The sequence below is a fragment of the Vipera ursinii genome, assembly GCF_947247035.1.
Source record: "Vipera ursinii genome assembly, chromosome: 4".
Lineage (NCBI taxonomy): Eukaryota > Metazoa > Chordata > Lepidosauria > Squamata > Viperidae > Vipera > Vipera ursinii.
Genome location: NC_139514.1, coordinates 29,906,109 through 29,927,699, shown reverse-complemented (window position 1 = coordinate 29,927,699; position 21,591 = coordinate 29,906,109). Strand labels below are relative to the sequence as shown.

The 21,591-nt window shown below is 36.9% G+C and overlaps 1 protein-coding gene across 1 annotated transcript in view; it reads left to right on the top strand.

Annotated features, from left to right (window-relative positions):
• GRAMD1C (GRAM domain containing 1C) overlaps positions 1–19,320 on the top strand; it is a gene marked incomplete at its 5' end in the record, with an annotated part of 63,282 nt that extends 43,962 nt beyond the window's left edge. The window contains 10 exons of the mRNA XM_083362610.1: positions 1,557–1,728; positions 3,063–3,206; positions 4,542–4,660; positions 5,272–5,414; positions 5,971–6,074; positions 9,639–9,815; positions 10,693–10,750; positions 13,961–14,071; positions 16,915–17,017; positions 18,338–19,320. Of these exons, the coding sequence (XP_083218736.1) occupies positions 1,557–1,728; positions 3,063–3,206; positions 4,542–4,660; positions 5,272–5,414; positions 5,971–6,074; positions 9,639–9,815; positions 10,693–10,750; positions 13,961–14,071; positions 16,915–17,017; positions 18,338–18,415 (1,209 nt within the window). The 3' untranslated portion in view covers positions 18,416–19,320. The remainder of the gene's footprint in view (positions 1–1,556; positions 1,729–3,062; positions 3,207–4,541; positions 4,661–5,271; positions 5,415–5,970; positions 6,075–9,638; positions 9,816–10,692; positions 10,751–13,960; positions 14,072–16,914; positions 17,018–18,337) is intronic.
• Positions 19,321–21,591: the final 2,271 nt, after the last annotated feature.

The window sequence follows — 21,591 nt, the reverse complement described above, 5'->3', positions numbered from 1 at the left end:
GATAGCGAGTTACTTATAGCCATTATTTTCTGTTTGAAATGAATTCTAATCTTACATATTTCCTATTATTCAGTGAATTTTTTAAAAAGTAACCTACAAAATCAAATGAGAAATTGAAATCAAGCAAGCAGTGAATTATTATCATGTTCTTGTAGACTAAAATTCTTATTATTGTGGATATACTGAAAATATGTAGCATTATAGCATGACGATAATTTGTATATAATTAGAAATTTAGATTTTTAACAGATTTCAAAATATTGTCATATATAACAAAATCCTGTTATTACTTGTTATATCACTATACTTTCACTCAAACATGAATATCAAGTGCTTTTTTCTTGGCATTTGATGCTGCTAAAATACACACACACAACCACAAATCTCTATATATGATATGGTATACCAAATGTCAGGCTTTATGTATAATACTATACAAAATATATTAACTGTTTGAATTGTTTGTCATTTTTACTCATTTACTTCTTTACTCATTTGATGCATGAACTTCTAGCATTCCTAAGTACAGTTATACTTTCTTTCTGAAAAATAGTAAGACGTATTGTGATTAGCTTATGGGCCTGACTTTGAGTATACCCAATATAAAATTTACATAATTTGTGCAACTAAGACAATAACATAATATCCCTGTTATAAATTAAAGATTTTATTTTTTATTAAATTTGTTTGTCTTCCATTTCACCCTACTATATGGCAAAATAGAATCAAGTTGAAAATTTGAACATTCTCTGTCATTACAAAAGCTGAAATGGGATCTTATTGGATCATAATTCATTTTCACCAGCCAAAATATTAGCAGTCGTGTCGTTCAGAAAGCTACAAATGACATGGTAGAAACAGGCTTATGATGTTCATTTATAGGTCTTTTTTGTTTGGTTTTCATTGTGGCTGTTTTGCATACTGTATCTGGATGGTTCGATAAAGACAGGGAATAACTGTACTTCAGAAGTAGTTACTGTGGAACTTTGATTTCAGTGGAACTCATGGAAATAGCATGGAGTTTTGTAGTATTCATAGTTCTGTAAACACATTTGTTCAAGCCCTTTAATGAATTATGTTTGCGGGTAGTCCTCAACATACAACAGTTTTAAGTTATGATGGCACTCAGAAAAGGCTTATGACCATTTTTCATACTTAAAACCATTGCAGCATTCCCATTGGCTGCTTGGCAACTGACTCATATTTATGTCATGTGATCATCTTCTGCAACCTTCTGAAAAGCAAAGTCAATGGGGAAGCCAGATTCACTTAACAACCGTGTTACTAACTGAGCAACTGCAGTGATTCACTTAACAACTGTGACAGGAAAGGTTGTGAAATGGAGCAAAACTCATTTAACAAATGTCTTGCTTAAATTTTGGGCTCAATTGTGGTCATGAGGACTATTTACATTTGAAATATGGATAGATATGTGTGTTTTCAGGAGTTTGTAAGTGATTTTAGAAGCTTTTAGAAGGTTTTTGTATTTTCCTTTTGGAAAGCCGGGATTGTGAATTGTCATGTTACTTAAATAAATGGCTTTTCTATTTTATTAGGTTGCTGAACCAGAGGAATGTCATTATGATAAACAAGACAAGAGAAATTATTTGATTCCTTTAGAAAGGAAGCTTTCTGATGTTGTACCACACAAAGTTTCAGTACAATCCTTGGATGTAAATGAGAATTTTCCTAAGGAGAAGAGCAGTGGCTCTGAAAGTGATGAAGATGGTAAATAATGTTCCTGTCTTAATGTTCTATGTCATGACAAAGTACCACATGACATTCTTATCAGCAAGTTAGGTACAGTATGTAGATGGCATGATAATTAAGTGAATATATCAAAATGGCTCAAATGTTCTATGTAATCTGCTCTTGCTTATCTTACAGTTAGTAAAACTGATAGACAATGGCTTAGTGTTGTGGTTGCCTTAGGCAACAGATCCTAAAGACCTTGAGTTGATAGTGTAAGGTTGGAGGACACTGTACAGGTAAACTGTTCATCCTGTTTCTCCTTCAGTAGTTTATTACCATCAAGTTTGAAAGAAAGGGACAATAGGGTCAGTTTGGAGAGCTTCTGTACAAACAAGAATGTGGGAATATTGTCTAAAGATCATTAAAAAGATTTATTTATATCCCGCCTTTATTATTTTTATAAATAGGAGGAAGATGTGCTGATAGGTTCACTGCCTTGAGTTATTTGTAAAAACGGTAAAGGTGGGATATAACTTAATCAAATAAATAGCTAAATAAATAACTGAAGGATAAACACCCACAGTACACCTTCCTTCCCCTATTTTCCGCACAACAACCCCGGGCACTGAGTTTAGGCTGAGAGAGAATGACTAGTCCAAAATCATCTGCCTTGGGCTTTCATGCCCAAGGCAGGACTAGAACTCACAGTCTCCTGGCTTCTAGCCTGGTGCTTCACCACTCAAAGATCATACTCTACCAATGACTGCTATTTTATCTTTTGCATCAACAAGATGTCATTATGTTATCTGCACAATATATCAGAAAGAAAGCTGCTGCAGACATAGCATCAATTGTCCCCCCAGTATCCCTGGCTACTCCAAGGCCAACCAATTATAGTATTGACGAAACCTTTGTTATAGCCATGGATGAGAGGCACTGTTCAACACATGATGGTGGTGATGCAGATAGGGACGATACCGCCATCAGCCCATTTACAGACAGTGAAGTTTCAGTAACAGCCCACATAATGTTCCAAACTGAAATTTCTAGAATTCTACACATTTTATAGGCAAGTAAACTCACAAATTTTCATTAAGTACTCTAATTCTAAAGGGCCATAAGTGCTTAAGAAGTTTTCTAAAATATACTTTGAGATTTCCATTTAGAGAATTTTAGTCAGGAAAGTTGCTGGGAAGAGGAATTACTATGGCCATTACCTACATTTGATATCTTCAATCAGATTGTCTCACACCATTCTACCTTTGTTGTCCTTTAAAGTAGTGCAGACAGTTTCATCTTTTGGGATATATATTTTTCTGATGTAACTGTTCTAGAGTTCTTAACCCATGTTTTAAACTCTTCTCCAGTAGCTGAGGAAGCCATCCTCAACAGTGAACTCCATGGAAAACTCTTTATTAATCGCATTTTCTGTATTGCTGCAGAGAAGATGTTTGAAATGCTTTTCACTAATTCTCATTTCATGCAGACATATCTCAGGACTAGAAATATAACAGGTAAACTATTTTAATTTGTACTTCTTACATTGAGAGGAAAAAAAGTTACTTTCCTTTTTAACAAGATGAATATTGTGTTAAAAGCAACGGATACAAAGGCTGGGTTCAAATATAATGCAAACCCATGTTTTTCATGGTTGCATTCAGATGAGTAGATCTTGCCTACTTTCATGCAACTAAATGCTACTTCTTTTGCTTTTCCCTTTGCTTGACTTGGGGAAAAATATCATAAGCAATTATATCTTCTGGATAACATCTGAATTGAGAATCTATTAATAACTAATAATCATTCTGAAACAAACTATGGTTTAAATTTACCTCAGATCTTGGCTTTAGAGAAGGCTATTCAGCTTTAGATATAACTGAACATTTGGATGCAATGTGGTTTTAACTGCAGTATTTTGGCTTTGTTTTCCTGTTCAGAAAGATACATATCTTGACTTTTTTTAAGTTAGGAAGTGATTATCTGAACACAGTCACTGTCAGAATATAAATATGTTCACAAGTTAAGGTTTATTGGCAACCAGCATATATGGATCTGAAATCACAATTTGATATTTCTTGCAAGTTATATTGAATTAACAAAATGTAGCTGGATACAATAGGTCATGGGTGTCAAACTCGCCACGTCACATGAAGTGTTACTACATATTGCTGACATTGGCAGAAGGTGCTCCCGTAGGTAGTCCGGACCCATGCCATGTAGGGCTTTGTATGTCATTGTTAGCACCTTGAACTTCACACGGAAGGCAACCGGAAGCCAGTGCAGCGCACGGAGGAGAGGTGTGATATGGGAGTATCGGGAGGCTCCCAAGAGTGTCCGTGCCGCTGCACTTTGCACCAGTTGAAGCTTCCGAGTGGTTACTGTTTTATTTTATTTGCTTGGTTATATATTTACTTTTCTATTCTTTTGTTGTTGTATATTTTCCTGCCTCAACACAACACATATTAACCACACATATTAACCACAGAATTAACCACTGAATTAACCACTACTGACATTTGATGGGGTTAAAACATGTATATTTTATGTACATAAAATACATTTTAATATACCGTACATAGAAAAACATTTTATTTTAATATACATATAAAAAAATCAAAAGAAAACCTGACCCACACTAATTTGTGGGCATACTTCTCATTCTTTATCATAATGATTCAAGCCAGTTTCAGAAAGATAAACTTGAAGATTAACTATTTAAAACTCATTACTGTATGCCACATAGTTTAATTTCATAGTTTAATTCACTTTGCTTTGCATGGATGGAAATGCATGGTTTAAATGATACTGTATAAATGAACAGCAATGATGACCTATATTTTTGGCTTTAGATATTGTATCAACTACTTGGAACCAAGATAATAGAGGCAATCAACTCAGGACCCTGACTTACACAATTATACTTAATAATCCACTTATTGGAAAATTTACAACTGCAACAGAAAAACAGGTATAAAACTCAATTGTGTCAGATTGCACTGAACTGGCAGAAACTATAGTATACAAAAAGTTGGGCCCTATGCTATGTAGATCTTTATAGGCAATAGCCAGCACCCTGAGTTGCACGATAGCAAATTAGAAACAGTACAGTTTGTGCAGTGTAGGCATTATGTGGACATAAGCTCATCACTGCTCATGTCATCACATTTTGTTGCAGATGAAGCTTTAAGAGAAAGGATTGCAAAGATAAGATATCTATCTTTGGATATCCATTGACAGAATATCAGGGGGGGAAATAGAAAAAGTTGGGCATCATTAATCTTGTTCTATACTTGTTTTCCCCAAGACTAATGCTCTCCAGCTGTCCTTGAGCAACAATTCCCATAATTTCTGATCAGTATTTTGACTTGGAATTATAGAAAGTGAAGACCAATTTCTACTAAAGACAATAGATTGAGAAAAGCCATGTTAATATATACACAACTACCGATACATAGTATGATCATTTTAAAAGTATATTTTCTTTCAGGTCTTCTATATTTATTGTGGTGCAATAATTATCACAGCTTTTGAACCAATATTTTTTTTTAAAAAAAGAGTTATTCTGTGCTTCTTTAATAGATGCTGCATAAACGAAGCCACAAAGGTCGGTCATACCAAGTAGACTCGGAGGTGGTGACACACGATGTGCCTTACCACAATTACTTCTACATTGTGAACAGTTATAGTATCTCTCATATGTCCAGTCAGAAATGCAGACTCCGGTGAGACATTTCATTTAATGAAAGTAGAAAAATTGGAAACCATAAAAGACAGCTTTCCTCAGTTTGGTAAAATTCTGGTTCTTCACAATGTTTTTATTTCATATGTTAAGGAGAGCAAGATAGTGTAGAAATGCCAGACTTTAATGTGTACACTTGGATGATTGGAAAATTATCTCTTGATTAAAAAAAATGTTTGCTGTTTTTTTTAGTTTCACTTCTTTCCCCTACAAAAGTTTTAGTAGAATTTTTTCAACAAAGTAATATTGGCTATGTGATCTATATTCCCTAAAAATTTGTAGGTGTACTGTACATCTGTCACCCAAAATTACATTACAACAGAGAGTTGTGAAACAACTAAGTATTTTCTCTATTTCCTCATTCAGCTCTCAGCATTTGTGTTCAAGATGTTACCTTAGTGATCATGCTTTGTTTTCTGTATGCAGCTTCTTACTTGAAACTGAAGACCTAAAAAATTGTTCTCAAAATGGGTGAAAATGCTGACCTTACCTATAGTTGTATTCCAATCAGTCGCTAGACTTATTCTTCTTTGTTATAGGATTTCCTCAGATGTGAAATACAAAAAACAACCATGGGGGCCTGTCAAAAATATAATTGAGAAGAATACATGGGGAGGTATCCAGGAAAATTTTAAACAACTTGGTGAGTATTTTGCCATCATTCTTGACAATATTTAATTAGCTTGGCTATTTAGATATAGTGAAGTGAACTGCTATATTTTTAAAAGAAACAATGCAAAGAACAATGTACTTAGTTTTTCAAATTAATTTAAAGTAATTTATAGCTTTTTATGACCTATGTACTCTGCCCTTCAATGCTCAGATAGGTGTCTACTCCAGCACATCTGTTATTTTATTTCTTTACTTTATTTACATTCTGCTTTTATTTTCAGAAAGAATAATCATTATGGCTTACAAGTTAAAATATTACATGCAGAAAAAAAGAAAGTATCAATAGAAAAGAAAGGAAAAATAATTTAATGAAGAAAAAAGAATATATAAATATTCCCTTCATCACAAGTATAAACAATTTTAGTAGCATTACCTTCTCTTAAAATACAAAAAATTATCCCCATATTTCATCTCTTACTTAATATAAAATCCTTAAAGCCCCATTCTTTAATCCTGATCAGCAAAAATTCATAAAAAGTTACCAGAGATAACACATATCTATTTTAACCTTGATCAAATAAACTATACAAATTTACTTTTAACGATCTTGATCTTTTATCCTTTCAAATAATATCCTAGAAATTTATTTCTTTTCATCATTTTCTTTGTCCCTTCTCACAAAATCTCTTCAAATTCAAGTCTTTTTTCTAAATCTGAAAAAGGAAAGCTATTCAAGTCACACCTTTGATTTTGCTATTTGTACATTTCTTTTAATTTATGAAGACATCAGTCAGTTTCATTTGTATATCTAGTGTAACATCTTTTATAATATATTCTTTTAGCCTGTCATCAGCTCAATGTTGTTCAGTAAAACAAGTTCCTCTTCCATAACATCTTATAAACAAAGCATATCTTTAATGACAGACATTCTTAAAATCAACTTCTGGGTCCATTGTTCATGAATGTTCTTCAATACAGCAATGCGAAAGTATTTTGCTCCATTCAGTATTAATAAGTCAAATTTAAATGTTGTTCTTTATTGTAATTTTTTTTACTCATTCTGATCCCTCTAGTGTCCATCCTTCAAAGTTCCAAGCTACCATTTTTTCTTTTAAGAATTTAAAATAACATTTTCCCAGGTGAAGGTTTTATAATTAATTTCAAAATGTTACCTCAAATTCTTGTCATGAACTTGGGCTGGCCATCAGTTCAGGTTCAAATAGTTCCTTATCCCCACAGCACATGAAAATTTGGAATTTTGCCAGATCCCACTTCTGCTGCCATCTTGTCCATACAAAATAGGACTGAGCTCTGGCTGCAGTTCAACTTTGTGTGTGCAAGCCCATTTGCACACTGAACAATGTAGGGAGTGCCATACAGAGAGTACATTTCCCATGTCCAACCTTCCAGTTGGAGAAGGTGATGTCTTATAAACTTGAGCGTGTGGGTCAAACGCTTGCATGCCAAAATATTAAATAAAAACTTTGTTAGCCCACCCAGTTCAATCATCTGTCATCTGGGGCACGAAGCAGAAAGAGAGAACAGCAAGTGGCTGCAGAAAGCCACACATGCAAGTCTACCTTCCCCATGCATGAATTTATAAATTCATTTCATTCAAAGTATAACTTGCCTCAATCACCAGAATCTTGGTGGTTTAGAGTAATGAAATATGTTTATGTGTATCTCTAAGATAAAAAAATTTAAATCACCTAATTATAGAATTATAAAACTCAGACCATACTCATCCTTCCTAGGCATCATAAGTCACCATAGATTTCCAACAGCTCTGAAAGGCTAGAACTATAGGGGCTAACGTCAGTTAAATGGGAGCCTAGTCCACATTAGTTGGGCTGCTACAAAAAAGCAGCAACTATAGGTTTCCACAGTAAGTACATTATGGAAATAGGGACTACTGAACCAACATTTTCTGCCATGACAAATGAGCCAAGAGAATACTTTATTCCTCTCCCACATGGGATCTTAATCCATGACAGAAACATTCTTCTTGAATTTGCGGGTCATGAAATCCTGGATCATTGAAAGGAATTGTTAAGGAATTTGTTGTGCAGAGGTCTCCTTGTGCTACCAAAGAGTTGCACAGACAAGGAAGGGTACTGAGAGTAGTAAGAGTTACACACAGGAATACACTGAGTTGTAAAAGCAAAAAGTATTTTACTTTGAGGGTGGTGTAAAAACAAAAATGCACAGTCAAAAATAAACAGTCCAGGTCTTAAACAATAGCAACAGTCCAAGGAGTAATCCAAACTACAAAGTCTTCTTACCAGTCCAGAGGTCAATACACAGTTCAGGTTTACAACAGTAGTAAACCAACAGCAGAGCAAAAACAGTAATAGTAGAGATCAGTGAATTCAGAGAGAGAGAGAAGCTACGTTACTAGCTTCCTCTTATGGCCATGAGAACACTTACACACCCATTGGCCAATTAACTTCTTAAAGTCATAACATTATGGTTAATATATTTTCAACCCAACATTGTAGGCTAACACCATATGCCTAACAGGAATAAGGCAAGAAAAAAGCAGGGACTCTACAAATCAGCTCATCCCACCACCTTTATTTCCAGAACCCATTATCTAACTAGGTAACATCATCACTCACGTAATGAAACATCTGTAAACAAATAACTAAGCTCAGAGAACATCAAACACAGCTTTTCTCTTTCCATATCCAGTGATCTGACCTACTTCTGACAGTCAGCTGACCCATTTCCCAGGCAAAATTGGTGCAGGTTCTAAAATCCTCTGTGTAGAAGCAGGGGACTAGGAAGTGTATATAGATACCAGTGTGTCCTGGACATGGCTTACACATGCAAAGATGGAACCTTGCTGGATGTCATTTTTTCTAAGTAAAGTGAAACCACATTTTCACAATGATTTGGCTTTGCATGAGCAAATCTCCCAAATTTCTAATCCCCTTTTCAGCTCTACTCACAATCTACAAATACTGTTGTTCCACTGCCTATGAACTCCTGCGTATCCCATTCTTTTCCAGAGGATCTACTAAGCCACGGCTTTTCAACCAGTGGTACGGGTACCACCTGTGGTACATTGGCACCTGGCAGGTGGTACGCGACCATCCTAGAAAAGTGGTTGCGGGGGAGGGGAATGAGCTGAACCGGTGGCAGCACCGCACAAGCCTAAGCGAGAGATGGCTGGAGCTAGGTGACTGGTGGTACTCGGATGCTGCCATATCCTAAAAATGGTACAACGGGTGGAAAGGTTGAAAAGCCCTGTACTAAGCCACAGAAGCAGCTTTTAAGAGAGATGACGGAGTCCTAAGTAGATAATGAGGATTGGGAAAAAGTATCTTGACTTACAAATAGCAACTGCAACTCAATAGAATATAATTAAAGTGGAACACATCATGATTCTAACTGTAAATGTCATAAAACACTTTCCTTCCACTTGCTTGCCAGATGTTATCAAACCAAGTTCCCACAATTGTTAGCTGGCATTAAATTTAGCTACGATTTCTGGCAACAGAAATCTCAACCCACATGGATACTGTTTCAGAAGGTTAGCTTAAAATAAAAAAAATAGAAACTATAAAGTAATAACTGATTCAGTCATTTGTAGAATCAGAATTACTAATGGAAGAATATGCAATAAACAAACCTATTGAGGATCCTGCAAAACTTGAAGTCCTAAGAAGGAGAAGATGGATTTTACAGCGGAATGCAGAAGAGATACTTCCTAAACACGCTATACAAGATTCTATAGAAGACAAAAGAACAATAGCTCTTGGGAATGTAGGTGAGTTAAAGTAGAAATACTTCTTTTTTCAGAAATTTATGAAACTGAAGGTGTTTTTCATTTTAGTACTAGAGGTCATAGTATTTCTGCACAAATGTCATACAGGCTTTTCTTGCTTGTCCCTATGCAAAAATCCAGAATATTTTAACATAAGTGTGTGTGGTGCAGCTAACTGTAAATAAAGTTCAAGGAAAATGTGTTGGCATACAAAGCCTTATATTTTGAATAATTGACATAAACTACTTGGTATATTATTTATGTAGATGTGTATTTTTCCTTCTAGTACCACCATATTTAAATTCTGAAATAATTATGAACCTTTTTGTCAAACTGAAAGATATTTTACTTTCCAGAATACTGAAGCTTTTCTTGCTACATGGGTTCTAGCAGATTGAATGAGATTTGGCCATGTATTAACTGCTTTAAAAGATCATTGAATGTGTTGAAATCCATATGGCATAATTTAATGTATTATCTCCCTTTGCCCCTTCAACTCTAATTTTAGACAATTTAAGTAGCAGCATTTAGTGATCTTGGCTGCTCTGAAAAACACAAAGTAGGAATTCTGGCCTAATTTATGGGTGGGAGGCTAACCAAAATATGAAGCTGTAGGCTAGAGTAGGAAATTTAAAAACAAAACACAACATAGAAAAAGTCAGAGACAAACCACACGGGCCTGTCCATATAGTCACCAGATTCAAGTTTAAGTCAAGCAAGTTGTTAGCTTCTTATGTTCAAAAAGCATCCAGGTCAGCCAAAACCTTTAACTGTTTTTCTGCTTTGGGTGAGACAAATCTTCAGTAAAGGGATTTAGTAAAATCAGGTTAATTGAATTTCAAAATTAGAATGTTTCAAAGATATTTTCCTTGCTTAACAGGAATAAAGAAGAATGCTACAAATAAAACCATCACCATCATAGTGGCAATGAGTATTTTGTAAGTACTTGCTTGATACTTTTTTTGTTTAACCCTTCTTATAGCAGCTAAATAAGGGACGTGGTGGCTCAGTGGGTTAGGACACTGAGCTTGTCGATCAGAAGGTCAGCAGTTTGGCGGGTCGAATGCCGAGTGCCGCGTAACAGAGTGAGTGCCTGTTACTCGTCCCAGCTTCTGCCAACCTAGCAGTTCGCAAGCACGTAAAAAGGCAAGTAGAAAAATAGGGACCACTACGGTGGGAAGGTAACAGTATTTTGTGCACCTTTGGCGTCTAGTCATGCCGGCCACATGACCACGGAGACGTCCTCGGACAAGCGCTGGCTGTTCGGCTTTGAAACGGAGATGAGCACCGGCCCCTAGAGTCGGAAATGACTAGCATGCATGTGCGGGGGAACCTTTACCTTTTTATAGCAGCTAAATGAAGGTTGACTCTGACTCTTAGAACTGCTATTAAGACCTTTCGCATGGCGATAAAAGTGCTGAAACAACACCTTTTCTCTGCTCCTATTGCATCTGCAGGGTATTACCCATCAACCCTGTTGTGGATCACCCAATCCCTCCTAGGCCAGTGGGGCTCAGATAATCATCTTCAGGGCTGTGCAGAAGAATTTGTTGAACACTTTCAGATAAGATTGCTTGGTTTCGTAGTGCAAGTCTGCATGAGATGCCTAGGGGGATATCTTGCCCAGTAATATGGTAACAGTTTGACCTTGTTGGACCTAAAGAAGTAGACAGAGTCCTCTGCAATTTTAATGCAACCCCTTGTCAATCAGAACCTTATCCCTTCTGTCTGGTGAGAGCCTCTAGGAGGGTGACTGGTAAGTGGGTTCATGCAGTAATAAATTCCTCACTGCAAGAGGGGACATTCCCGGGATCTTTTAAGGAGAATCTGGTTTGTTCTCTCCTTAAAAAGATAAATAAATCTTAAGACTTAAGACTTAAGTGCACTATATCCCAGTTATGTGGATATAGTGCACTTAAGAAATGACACAGAGTCCTGTGTTGTACATAAAGGCATCAGAAATAAAAGAAGCTCTGTGCTTTAAACATTCATTGGACATGAGGATGGTGATAGTGGTGAAAGTGAAAATATAGGCTGTGTCTTCCTTCCCCATACTTTTCAAATAGTGTTTGGAATGCCTAGAAAGGTTTGTAGTTGTTAGTCTGATAATTAGCTATTCACCATTCTTATCTGCAGGATCCTGTTTCTTGCCCCAAGTGAAAACCTAAGAATTTGTAATTAAGATACAGAATTACTTCCAGATCTCTCACAGATGTACTGGTCCATGCCATTGTTTGATTTGGGAGGTGTTTTCTTCAGGCTACAGCAGGGGTGTCAAACTCAATTTCATTGAGGGCCACATCAGCATTGTGGTTGCCCTCGGGGGGCCGGGTGGGTATGGCCAGGGTGGGCGCAGCCTACTGGGTGGGCGCAGCTGGAGTGCATATGGCCTACTGGGTGGGCATGGCCAGCTCTACATCATTGGCATCAAGGGTGCCTATGGGGGCCTGGGCAGGAGTGGGACAGATCTGGGGGTCTCTGGCAGAAGGAGGGTCTCTGGGCCAGGGCCAAGGCAGCGGGGACCGTTCCCTCACTGTTTCCAGAATGGCTTCAGGGGCCACATGAAACCACTTTGCGGGGCAGATCTGGCCCCCGGGCCTTGTGTTTGACATGTCTGGGCTACAGAATCTCTCTGCAAAAGGGAGAGACTCCTATTTTTTTTCAAATAAGCCTCAGGACTGCTTATAAAAGGTCTGCATGAAAACATCATGCTTGCCAGAAAAAAACAGGAAAAATTGTCTATATATCACAACAATTTATACAGGGAATCCTTGTATAGTGGATGATTTTGAGCCGCTCATTCTCAGTCCAGTTTACATGAACATGGTGATTATTATGAGAAAAATAGGAGGAGGGAATGCCCTGTATACTCCCTTGAGCTTCTGAACAAAAACATAATACTGAAATAAAGCACACCTAAAAGCTATACAAAGGAAAAGGCAGAATGTTTTGGAATTCGCTCTCTTCAATTTCACACATACATTATCTTCACTGTCAATATCGTATGGCACATACCATGTAGATTTGCATTCTGTCTTTCCTCCAAAGTGACCAAAATCAATTATAGTCATGGTTGCCGTATATTATCCTGACAATGTATATAAGGTGGATTGGTCCAGGAAGGTGAAGGGAGACATATTTAATTGACTGAATTTTATTCTATTCTGTATCATCTGCAAACAGATTGTACAGTATGTGATCAACCCATGCATCTCCCAATTCAATGTGGGAATGCTGATGCTTCATAGCTCACCTAGAGACTTGTTTGTGTCAAACTTGTGATGTCACGTCTCACCTAGAGACTTGTTTGTGTCAAACTTGTGATGTCACGTCTCACCTAGAGACTTGTTTGTGTCAACCTTGCGCAACATATCGGGATGATGCATCCGGCCCGCGGGCCAGCAGTTTAACACCCCTGGTCTAAACTCTTCATGTTATTAGCATGTTCACACAATAATTAAATCCAATGCAGTGTTAATTATGGAAAAAAGACAGTTATTATGACAAACTGTTCTTCATTAGTTAACTCACATTTTTGTCCATTGTTTCAGGCTCCTTCATGAATATTTATTTACTGGCCTCCCTGTTTTTCTAAACACTTTTTTTAAAAAAAGCAACCCTTGATTATGATCAGAGAGTCTCTTGGGTGGGAATAGTTGGGCTTGTCTCTGCTTTCTCAGTCTATTTACCTTATGGGGGGGAAGAGAAAGTAAAAACATGCTGCAGCTGGATATAGCTTATTCTGTGGTCTTTCCAACCCCCTATTTTTCTATCCAGAGGTTGAAAAGCAGGATGGGGAATTAGGTAGGGATTAACCACAAATTGGACAATTCAGTTGGTAGTCCAAAGTAAGTAAGCAAATCATGACAAAACAACTATCAGAATAGTGATTATGTTTTCTTTAAATACATTTTTATCCACAATTTAATTTACACTAAGCCTGAATGTGAGATGACTAAATGTGTTGTGAGAACAGTTTGTATTGTTTTATAGTACTATATACACCTTATGCTTCTGAAGCTTTATTTATCTTGCTCAATTTGTCATGAAGCTGTAAATATTTATATTATTCTTGCTATTAAGAATGCTTTTGCAAAAATTAGAAATGGTAGTGCCCATAGTGTCCATTATGTCTGGATTTCTTTCAGTTTAGTTCTACTGGTTTTTCTGAATGTGGCACTGTTCCTGAAATTGTCAATGATCGAACATGCAGCTCAGTCATTGTACCATGTTCAGCTTCAGGAAGAAGTGTCGACAACGTGAGTATTTATTTTTTTTGTCATTTGTCTCTTCCTCCACAGTGGGCTAATATCTAGTTACTGGAAACATTAGATTTACAAATAGCAGTTCACCTGAAAATTGAAGCTAGTGAAAAATGAACAACTTAACAAAAATACTTTAAAATTGTTCAAATGATCTGTATTGAAGTTGGAATGCTACCAAACCAGTTCCAGGTGGTTTTAGACATATTAAGCTCATCAACCTCTTCAATCAGGATATCTAATGGATAACTTTCTCCACTAAGATTCAACAGAAATGCCCTCTGGACGGTATTTTATTTGTCAGAGATTTGCTGTGCAATCATCTAAGAAAAGCATTGTCTCCTTTAATACTACCATATTCTCTTACTGATATTGCAGAGTTTTGTTAATTTTTGGCATTTGTTGATGATTTATCATAAAAATTAAGGACATTGGTCCGTCCACAGCAGAAAACTGTTAATATTCCCTGGTGTATCTGCATATTGCCACTTTGCTTGATTGGTGGTGGGCCAGTTAAAATATTTCACTGAAGGTCCCTAATCAGTTCAGATGTGTCTTGGGGGATGTCTAGATTCTTTTTCCAGCTGCACACCAGATTGTATTTTGGAACTCAGAGGCGACTAATTGCCACAAGCCATCTGTCCTGGATTACAGATAACAAAGGGATTCCTCATCTCTATAAGGAGTTCCAGAAAATGAAGCTTAGATCAATGCTGGCAGAAAATGAATTGTGATTGCAATCAACATGGTTAGGTACTCAAGATTATTAATATACTTTGGCAATAATATTGGCAAAGTATTCTTACTAATGTCCATTGTTACTGCATCTTTAAATTTGAGTCTAGTGGCCCTAGTGCTACCTTTACTCTTTATTGGTAGAAAGGAGGAAGAATGGCCACTATGATGTTTATGTGAGGTTCTTCATGGATAAAAGGACTTGCATTCATTTGAAAACTAATGCCAGATAGTATGCATATGCCTAGATTTGAGAGGTGATCTAAACCTTTTTGAGAGAGGGGAGGTACATCTACCTTGAACGAGCAGAGATTCGTTCTCTCCTAAAGTAACTATCTCTTGATACAGCTGTATTAAATAGCATCCACAATCTCTAACCTTCCATTTTGGGGAAAAGAATTTGAAAAAGGTATTGGGGCTTTAACTATAGAAGATTCTAAACCCATTATCTAGACCAGGGGTAGGCAACCTTGACTCTTTTATGACTCATGGACTTCACTCCCAGAGTTCCTGAGTCAACATAGCTGACTCAGGAATTCTGGGAGTTGAAATCCATGAGTCATAAAAGAGTCGAGGTTGCCTACCCCTGATCTAGACCTTTCTTCTGTCAGGATACAGGTCTCGTCCACTTTGCTCACATGTCAACGCTCTGAAAACCATTCTTTTCCAGTAACCTTTTGGGACTGATTTGTGTATTTTATTGTATTAATTTTGGTTTGTTATTTTTTGTAAATTGCTCTTACTTAAGAGAAATTGAGATAGTGAAGAAATAGTGTATAAATACATAGGTAAATTCTGATTCAGCCACACTCAAACGACTGTTCTGTTCCCCCTCCCTCAAGGTACAAACAGACACAATTCACAAGGGTTAAATCTTTATACTACAATATAATTGCTGTCCGATAAAGCCTTGGCAGCAAGATACCCACAGTCAGCCAAAAATAAGCTAGTTATCTCAAACGTTCGCTGAAATGAGATAACTGCCAAACAATTAATCCAAGGAAGCCGAGGCAAGCAAACCAAAAGCAGAAGTGAATAAGCGTTGTTACGAATCCAGACCAGGGTTGCACACAGGTAGAAAAATCTGATGGAGTTTCAAAGGTGTGACCAGAAGCTGTTTGAATTATTGTTCATCACAAAGTTCTGAGAGCAGCCACACCCCCTTTTTGTACCTTGTGGGGTGTGGCTCAGTGACTCAGCTAATCCCTGACCCTCCTACTCTTCCTATGCTGCCATAAACGCTTGGCCCTGCATCATTCTCAGGGGTCTAGCCATGATTCATCTTCGTTAGTCTGTATCTGCTGCAGTTGCTCGGGCTCGTTCCCAGCCTGGCTAATTACAGGCTACTCCTGTCGGCCTTCAGATGGAGACGGAGGCCTTGCCAGAGAGGAGGGCCCCAGAGAGGGAGGCCTTGCCAGAAGGGAGGGCCCTGGAGAGGGAGGCCTTGCCAGTTCCTCCCCATCATCCTCAGAGTCCTCTTCCTCGGGTAGGACAGGCTCAGGGGTTGGGGCCACAACAACAACCCCATTCTGGGGAAGCATACTAAGGGGAATTTCTTTTCAGTTAAGCTTTGCTTTTATTAAAAAAGAAAAGTTGCATGCTTAGAGTGCTTGGATTGTATATTTTTTTCACAAGTGAGAAAGTCCTTAGTAATGGGGAAGGCCAGGAAGTCATGACAGAGAGTATAACTGCTGTCATTAACATGAATTCACTAGATAATTCATGGAAGATTTGAATACATAATATTTATTTTTATGGCAGTATTGGCACTTCACTTGGGAAGTCACCTGTCATTTTGAATGACCTATAATCAATTATTTTCACAGCAATATGGGAAATGATGGTATACCCATATGGTACTCATAAAAGAACAGTATCTTTGGTTTGAAAAAAATGTACAAAATGGTAATATTCTCTCTTTGAAAGTTTTCAGCCTTCCTTAGTACTTTTGATAAGAAAACTAAAATTCTATCCACCATGTGATAATCTAGCAACCGTCTCAATGTTGATTTTCTAGTAAAATTAATATAGAGAGGAGAGCATGATTAAATTACATGCTTGATGAAGCAAATATATTACATTTCAATGTTCTGTTCTTTCCTCAGTCTAGCCCTTAATGTGGCATCAAAGGAGAAAACTCATCATAATGTGAATCAAGCCCAACATATGAAAGGGGTGTTAAAGGAGTCTATAGCATTGCTTGAACAGGTAAGTATTCTGGTCCTTATTGTTTTGAGCCATTGTATATATAAGGACAGAGATCATTATAAATAATTATAGCAGTTTTTCCCATTCTGGCAATTTTAAGACATATGGACTATCAGCATTCCCAAATTAGCATTTTGGAAATTACAATCCACACTTCTTAAAAGCTACCAAGGTTAAGAAACATTGATCTAGAGCAGGGGTCTTCAAACTCGGCCCTTTTATGACTCATGGACTTCAATTCCCAGAATTCCTCAGCCAGCGTGCCTGGCTGAGGAATTCTGGGAGTTGAAGTCCATGAGTCATAAAAGGGCCGAGTTTGAAGACCTCTGATCTAGAGGATTAAGAAACAACATACCTTTTCATTTATTTTCTAAAAATTCTTGATGGTTATAGTAAGTTAATGGTATAAAAACTGTCTTAGTTCAGAAGTTTCTTATTATATTCAGCAAGAATGGCCTAGCTGTAACATTATGAACTGACTGCTGTACTGAATCCACTGATCTGAGAATAATGTTGAAGGCTGCATTGTACAATCTTCTTTGGGGATGAACAGGAAAGTTCCTATGGTTCAATAATAGTTGCTAAAATCTGAGGCTAAATGACCTCAGCAGATGCCCGCCTAACTGATAAAATGGAGGGCGTGATTTGGGTGAAAGGCAGAAAAGGGTTTTGAAAAGCTCAGTGCTCTATGACTGGTGATCCACCCAAAAGAATTGGATGGCATAGAACCAGTCAATATCAGAAAGAGACAGCTTTTAAAAACAGTTTGGATATGAGGTGACCAACTATCAATATAGTGATCTTGCAACAATCAAAGGTCTTCTTTCTGATTATGCTGACAAATAAGAAGGTAGGCTAGGGAAGCAGATCTAGAGGAGTCCTTAAGCACAGAGAATATTGGAGAGTCTATCAATAGCAGGACGGTGGAGGAGGAGATTGAAACTGCTAAAGCCAAATTCAGAGAGATGGCAGAGCTTTTATTCTTTCCCTTTTTCATTTTGTGTTGGTTAGAATTAGGGAGATTTCTTAAAAGGTTCTGAACTCTTAATAGACAATTTCCTTGGTACCAATAATAGTACAGAAGAAACCTAGAGCTTAAATAAATGCTGGCTGATCTTCATTGGCATTATATATGATGGGCAAGAATGCTGTTATCTCAGTCTGAGACACTGTTGATAATTAAAATAGAGCTCCAACTGAAAATAGAATGTAAAAAATACTTTCCATGAAACCTAGAACTGCTTTGGGTTGGAAATAATAACATTTCTGATTTAAAGTATAATTTGTTGGGTAATCCTTGTGCAATCTTTATCACTCCAGCTGAAGACCTCATTGTCTATGCTCCAGCGTAGTTTTGATCATCTAAACACAACCAAAGACGGGAAGTCTGAAAGTTGATGTCACCAAAACCAGCTACTAAGAAATAAAAATACAATAAAAAATATATTGCTGTGATAGTAAAGCTGCTTCTTTTCATCACAATACTTTCACACATAATAAATATTGTTCTGGAATAAGCTTCTTTAAAAAAGAATTTTCTTGTGAATTTGTGAATCTTTGTGAATGTTCCTGACCCACTTGATGTCTTATATGTGTTTCTTTTGTGTGTGTGTGTGTGTGTGTGTGTGAAAACACTTTCTTGAGCTGTGAATATTGATGGAAATGACTGATTGAGAACACAATGAGAGCTAATAATTATATATACATTGCAGATATACACTTCAGCAAAGCACTGCACTGTATAAAGAAATAAACAGTGGATTTAGATGGGAACAATCTTAAGTGTTATAAAAGATGCAATACAAAATGTTTGATTTATCACATGCAGAGTTTTTCTCATCTTCTTCCTTGTATTTATGTAACAAATCTTCAAAAATAAATTGTTGCAACATTTGGCTTATTGGTTACAGATATCTACCAATAAATCTAATTTTGCATGTAGCTTTTTCTGTTTGGGGTGGAGTTTGTTTTATGTACTATAATACTTCTTCCTCTTAGTCACTATCATTTCAATTCTCAGAATTTCTCAGGGAATTTTCATTCATGCCTGGAAGTCATATTTAAAACTCTACATATCTTTAAAAAGTAATTAATGTATAATCTGATTTACATATTACAACTTTGGAGAGTTCTTTGTAAGAATAGATTTATAATTTTATAGCTTTCAAGGCCTGGGGGATCATATCCCTTGTAACAATTAGAGATGCAGATTGTGATATGTACGTGTTCTGTTCTGATTAAGAAAACTATCCCATAAAAATGTTCTAATTGTACTTCTGATAAAAAAGAATAAAAACATTGAAAATGTGATGCAAATAAAATTATGAACATACAGTACTCTGTAGTTTTGATTATGCTATGTAACTTTTTGTTAAGAGGAAGTAATCTTATTTAAGATTTCTGTTTATGAGCCTTAATTTTCATTTGTCTTTTGTCAAAAGTGCCTTTTTAGTTCTTATATATAAAACAAGTTTTAACTGACCAACCAGAAAGACCCAAGGGATTTTGAAAAATTATTATTAATCACAGTGCAACTTGTACTAATGTGGATGGCAATGTATTAATGAGGGTAAACTACTACGCAATTTCTTAGATTATAATTTAATAAAATAACAAACAGTTGCTTCTAAATGAAAGGTGCTCTCAGAAAACCAGTTTGGGGTAATGGTTAAGGCACCAGGCTAGAAACCAAGAGACTGTGAGCTCTAGTCCCACCTTAGGCACCAAACCAGCTGGATGACCTTGGCCCAGTCACATGCACTCAGCCCTAGGAAAGAGGCAATGACAAACCACTCCTGAAATCTTGCAAAGAAAACATCAGAGACTTGTCTAGGCAGTCGCCATGAGTCAAAAATGGTTTGAAGGCCTGGTGCCAATCCATGGACCGGGGGTTGAGACCCCTTATGTATAGTCATATTGGCCACATGACCACAGAAGCATCTTTGGCCAATGCTGGCTTCCTCAGCTAACCATAACCCTAACCCCTAGAGTAGGACACAGCTGTTGTAAATTACCTTATGTATTTACAATGGTTGTAGCATCCTGGTGTCACGTGATTGCCATTTGCAACCTTCCCAGCTGTTTTCCAACAAGCAAAGTCAATGGGGGAAGCCAGATTTACTTACTATATGATTCACCTAACTGCAGTGATTTACTTTAATAACCATGGCAAAAAAGATCATAAAATTGAGCGTGACTCACTTAATTATTGCTTTGCTCAGCCACTGAAACTCTGGTCTCAGTTGTGGTCATAAGCCAAGGACTACCTGTATAAACATAATGATTGTTCAACTAACCTATAATTACTTTTTTTTAAAAAAAAACGTACATTAAGACCTTTTAATTCTTTTGAAAGGATTCATAAAATAGCAAATGAGACATTATCAAAGGCATGGCTAAAAACTATCACTAGTTTATAATTTGAACTGTTTTAGAAGAAATTGATTTTTCTATTTTAGCGCATCTTAGTGGCAGGAAATGGACAAAGTGCAGACATACCATTAGCTTTGCCTTTATGCGTGAATAAGAACTGAGAATAAATTCACGTTTTGACTACTGAGTGCATATAAATAGGTTTGTTTGTTCTTCCTTATAATTACAGTATTTCTTTTTTTTTTGCCCGCCACTAGCAAACTACGCGTGAAAAGTTTTTTTTGTTGCCTGTCACAGATGTAATCGATCGGTCCAATATCCTTCTTGTAATTATGGCATAGTATATAAACTTGCTGAAGTAATTTAAGCATCAATCGATAAACCTAACTTATCTGATGGGGGGGAGAAAATGCAAGACAGCCAAAATAAGCGGACCTTGATCGGTTGGCGAAAGCCGGGAGCAAAAACTTTTGGGGCACAAAAGTAATAAAAGCCGAATCGTGCATTAATCCAACGTATTTTAAGCTCCTGACAACGTCATTTTAACTACCGGTCGGCTCCAAACGCGAGACCAAAAGGTAAATTGGCGGTAGACTGTACTTCCGCACTCCTTATTGATAGTCGGTGGAGATATAGGAATATAGCCAGCCGTACCAACAGGCTGAAAAATAGCTTTTATCCATGGGCTGTTAGGCTTTTAAATGGGACATAATCTTATGCAGAATTGACTTGGGAGGCCGGTGTGTGGTGTAGTTGGTTCACATAGTGTGGTGGGATGGAGGGTTTGTTGTCACTGTGTGTTGGGGGGAGAGAGCAGGGGGGGGGAGGCTCAGCTAATCTCAATGTACACATGTTGTACTTTGACAATAAAGGTTTATTATTATTATTATTATTATTATTATTATTATTATTATTATTAAATTTAATTTAATTTAATAATATTTCTATACCGCCCTTCTCCCGAAGGACTCAGGGCGGTGAACAGGGCAAGAATAAAAATACAAAATTACAAAAGTTAAAACAAGATTAAATAAATGCCCATATTAAAATACATCTTAAAAACCCAGTAAAAACAATACAACCCCCCCCCCCTAATCCCCTCATCAGGCCAGGCCAGCTTGTTCAAAAAAGTATGTTTTTAGCTCGCGGCGAAAGGAGCGAAGGTCCTATTATCATTATTATTATTATTATTATTATTATTA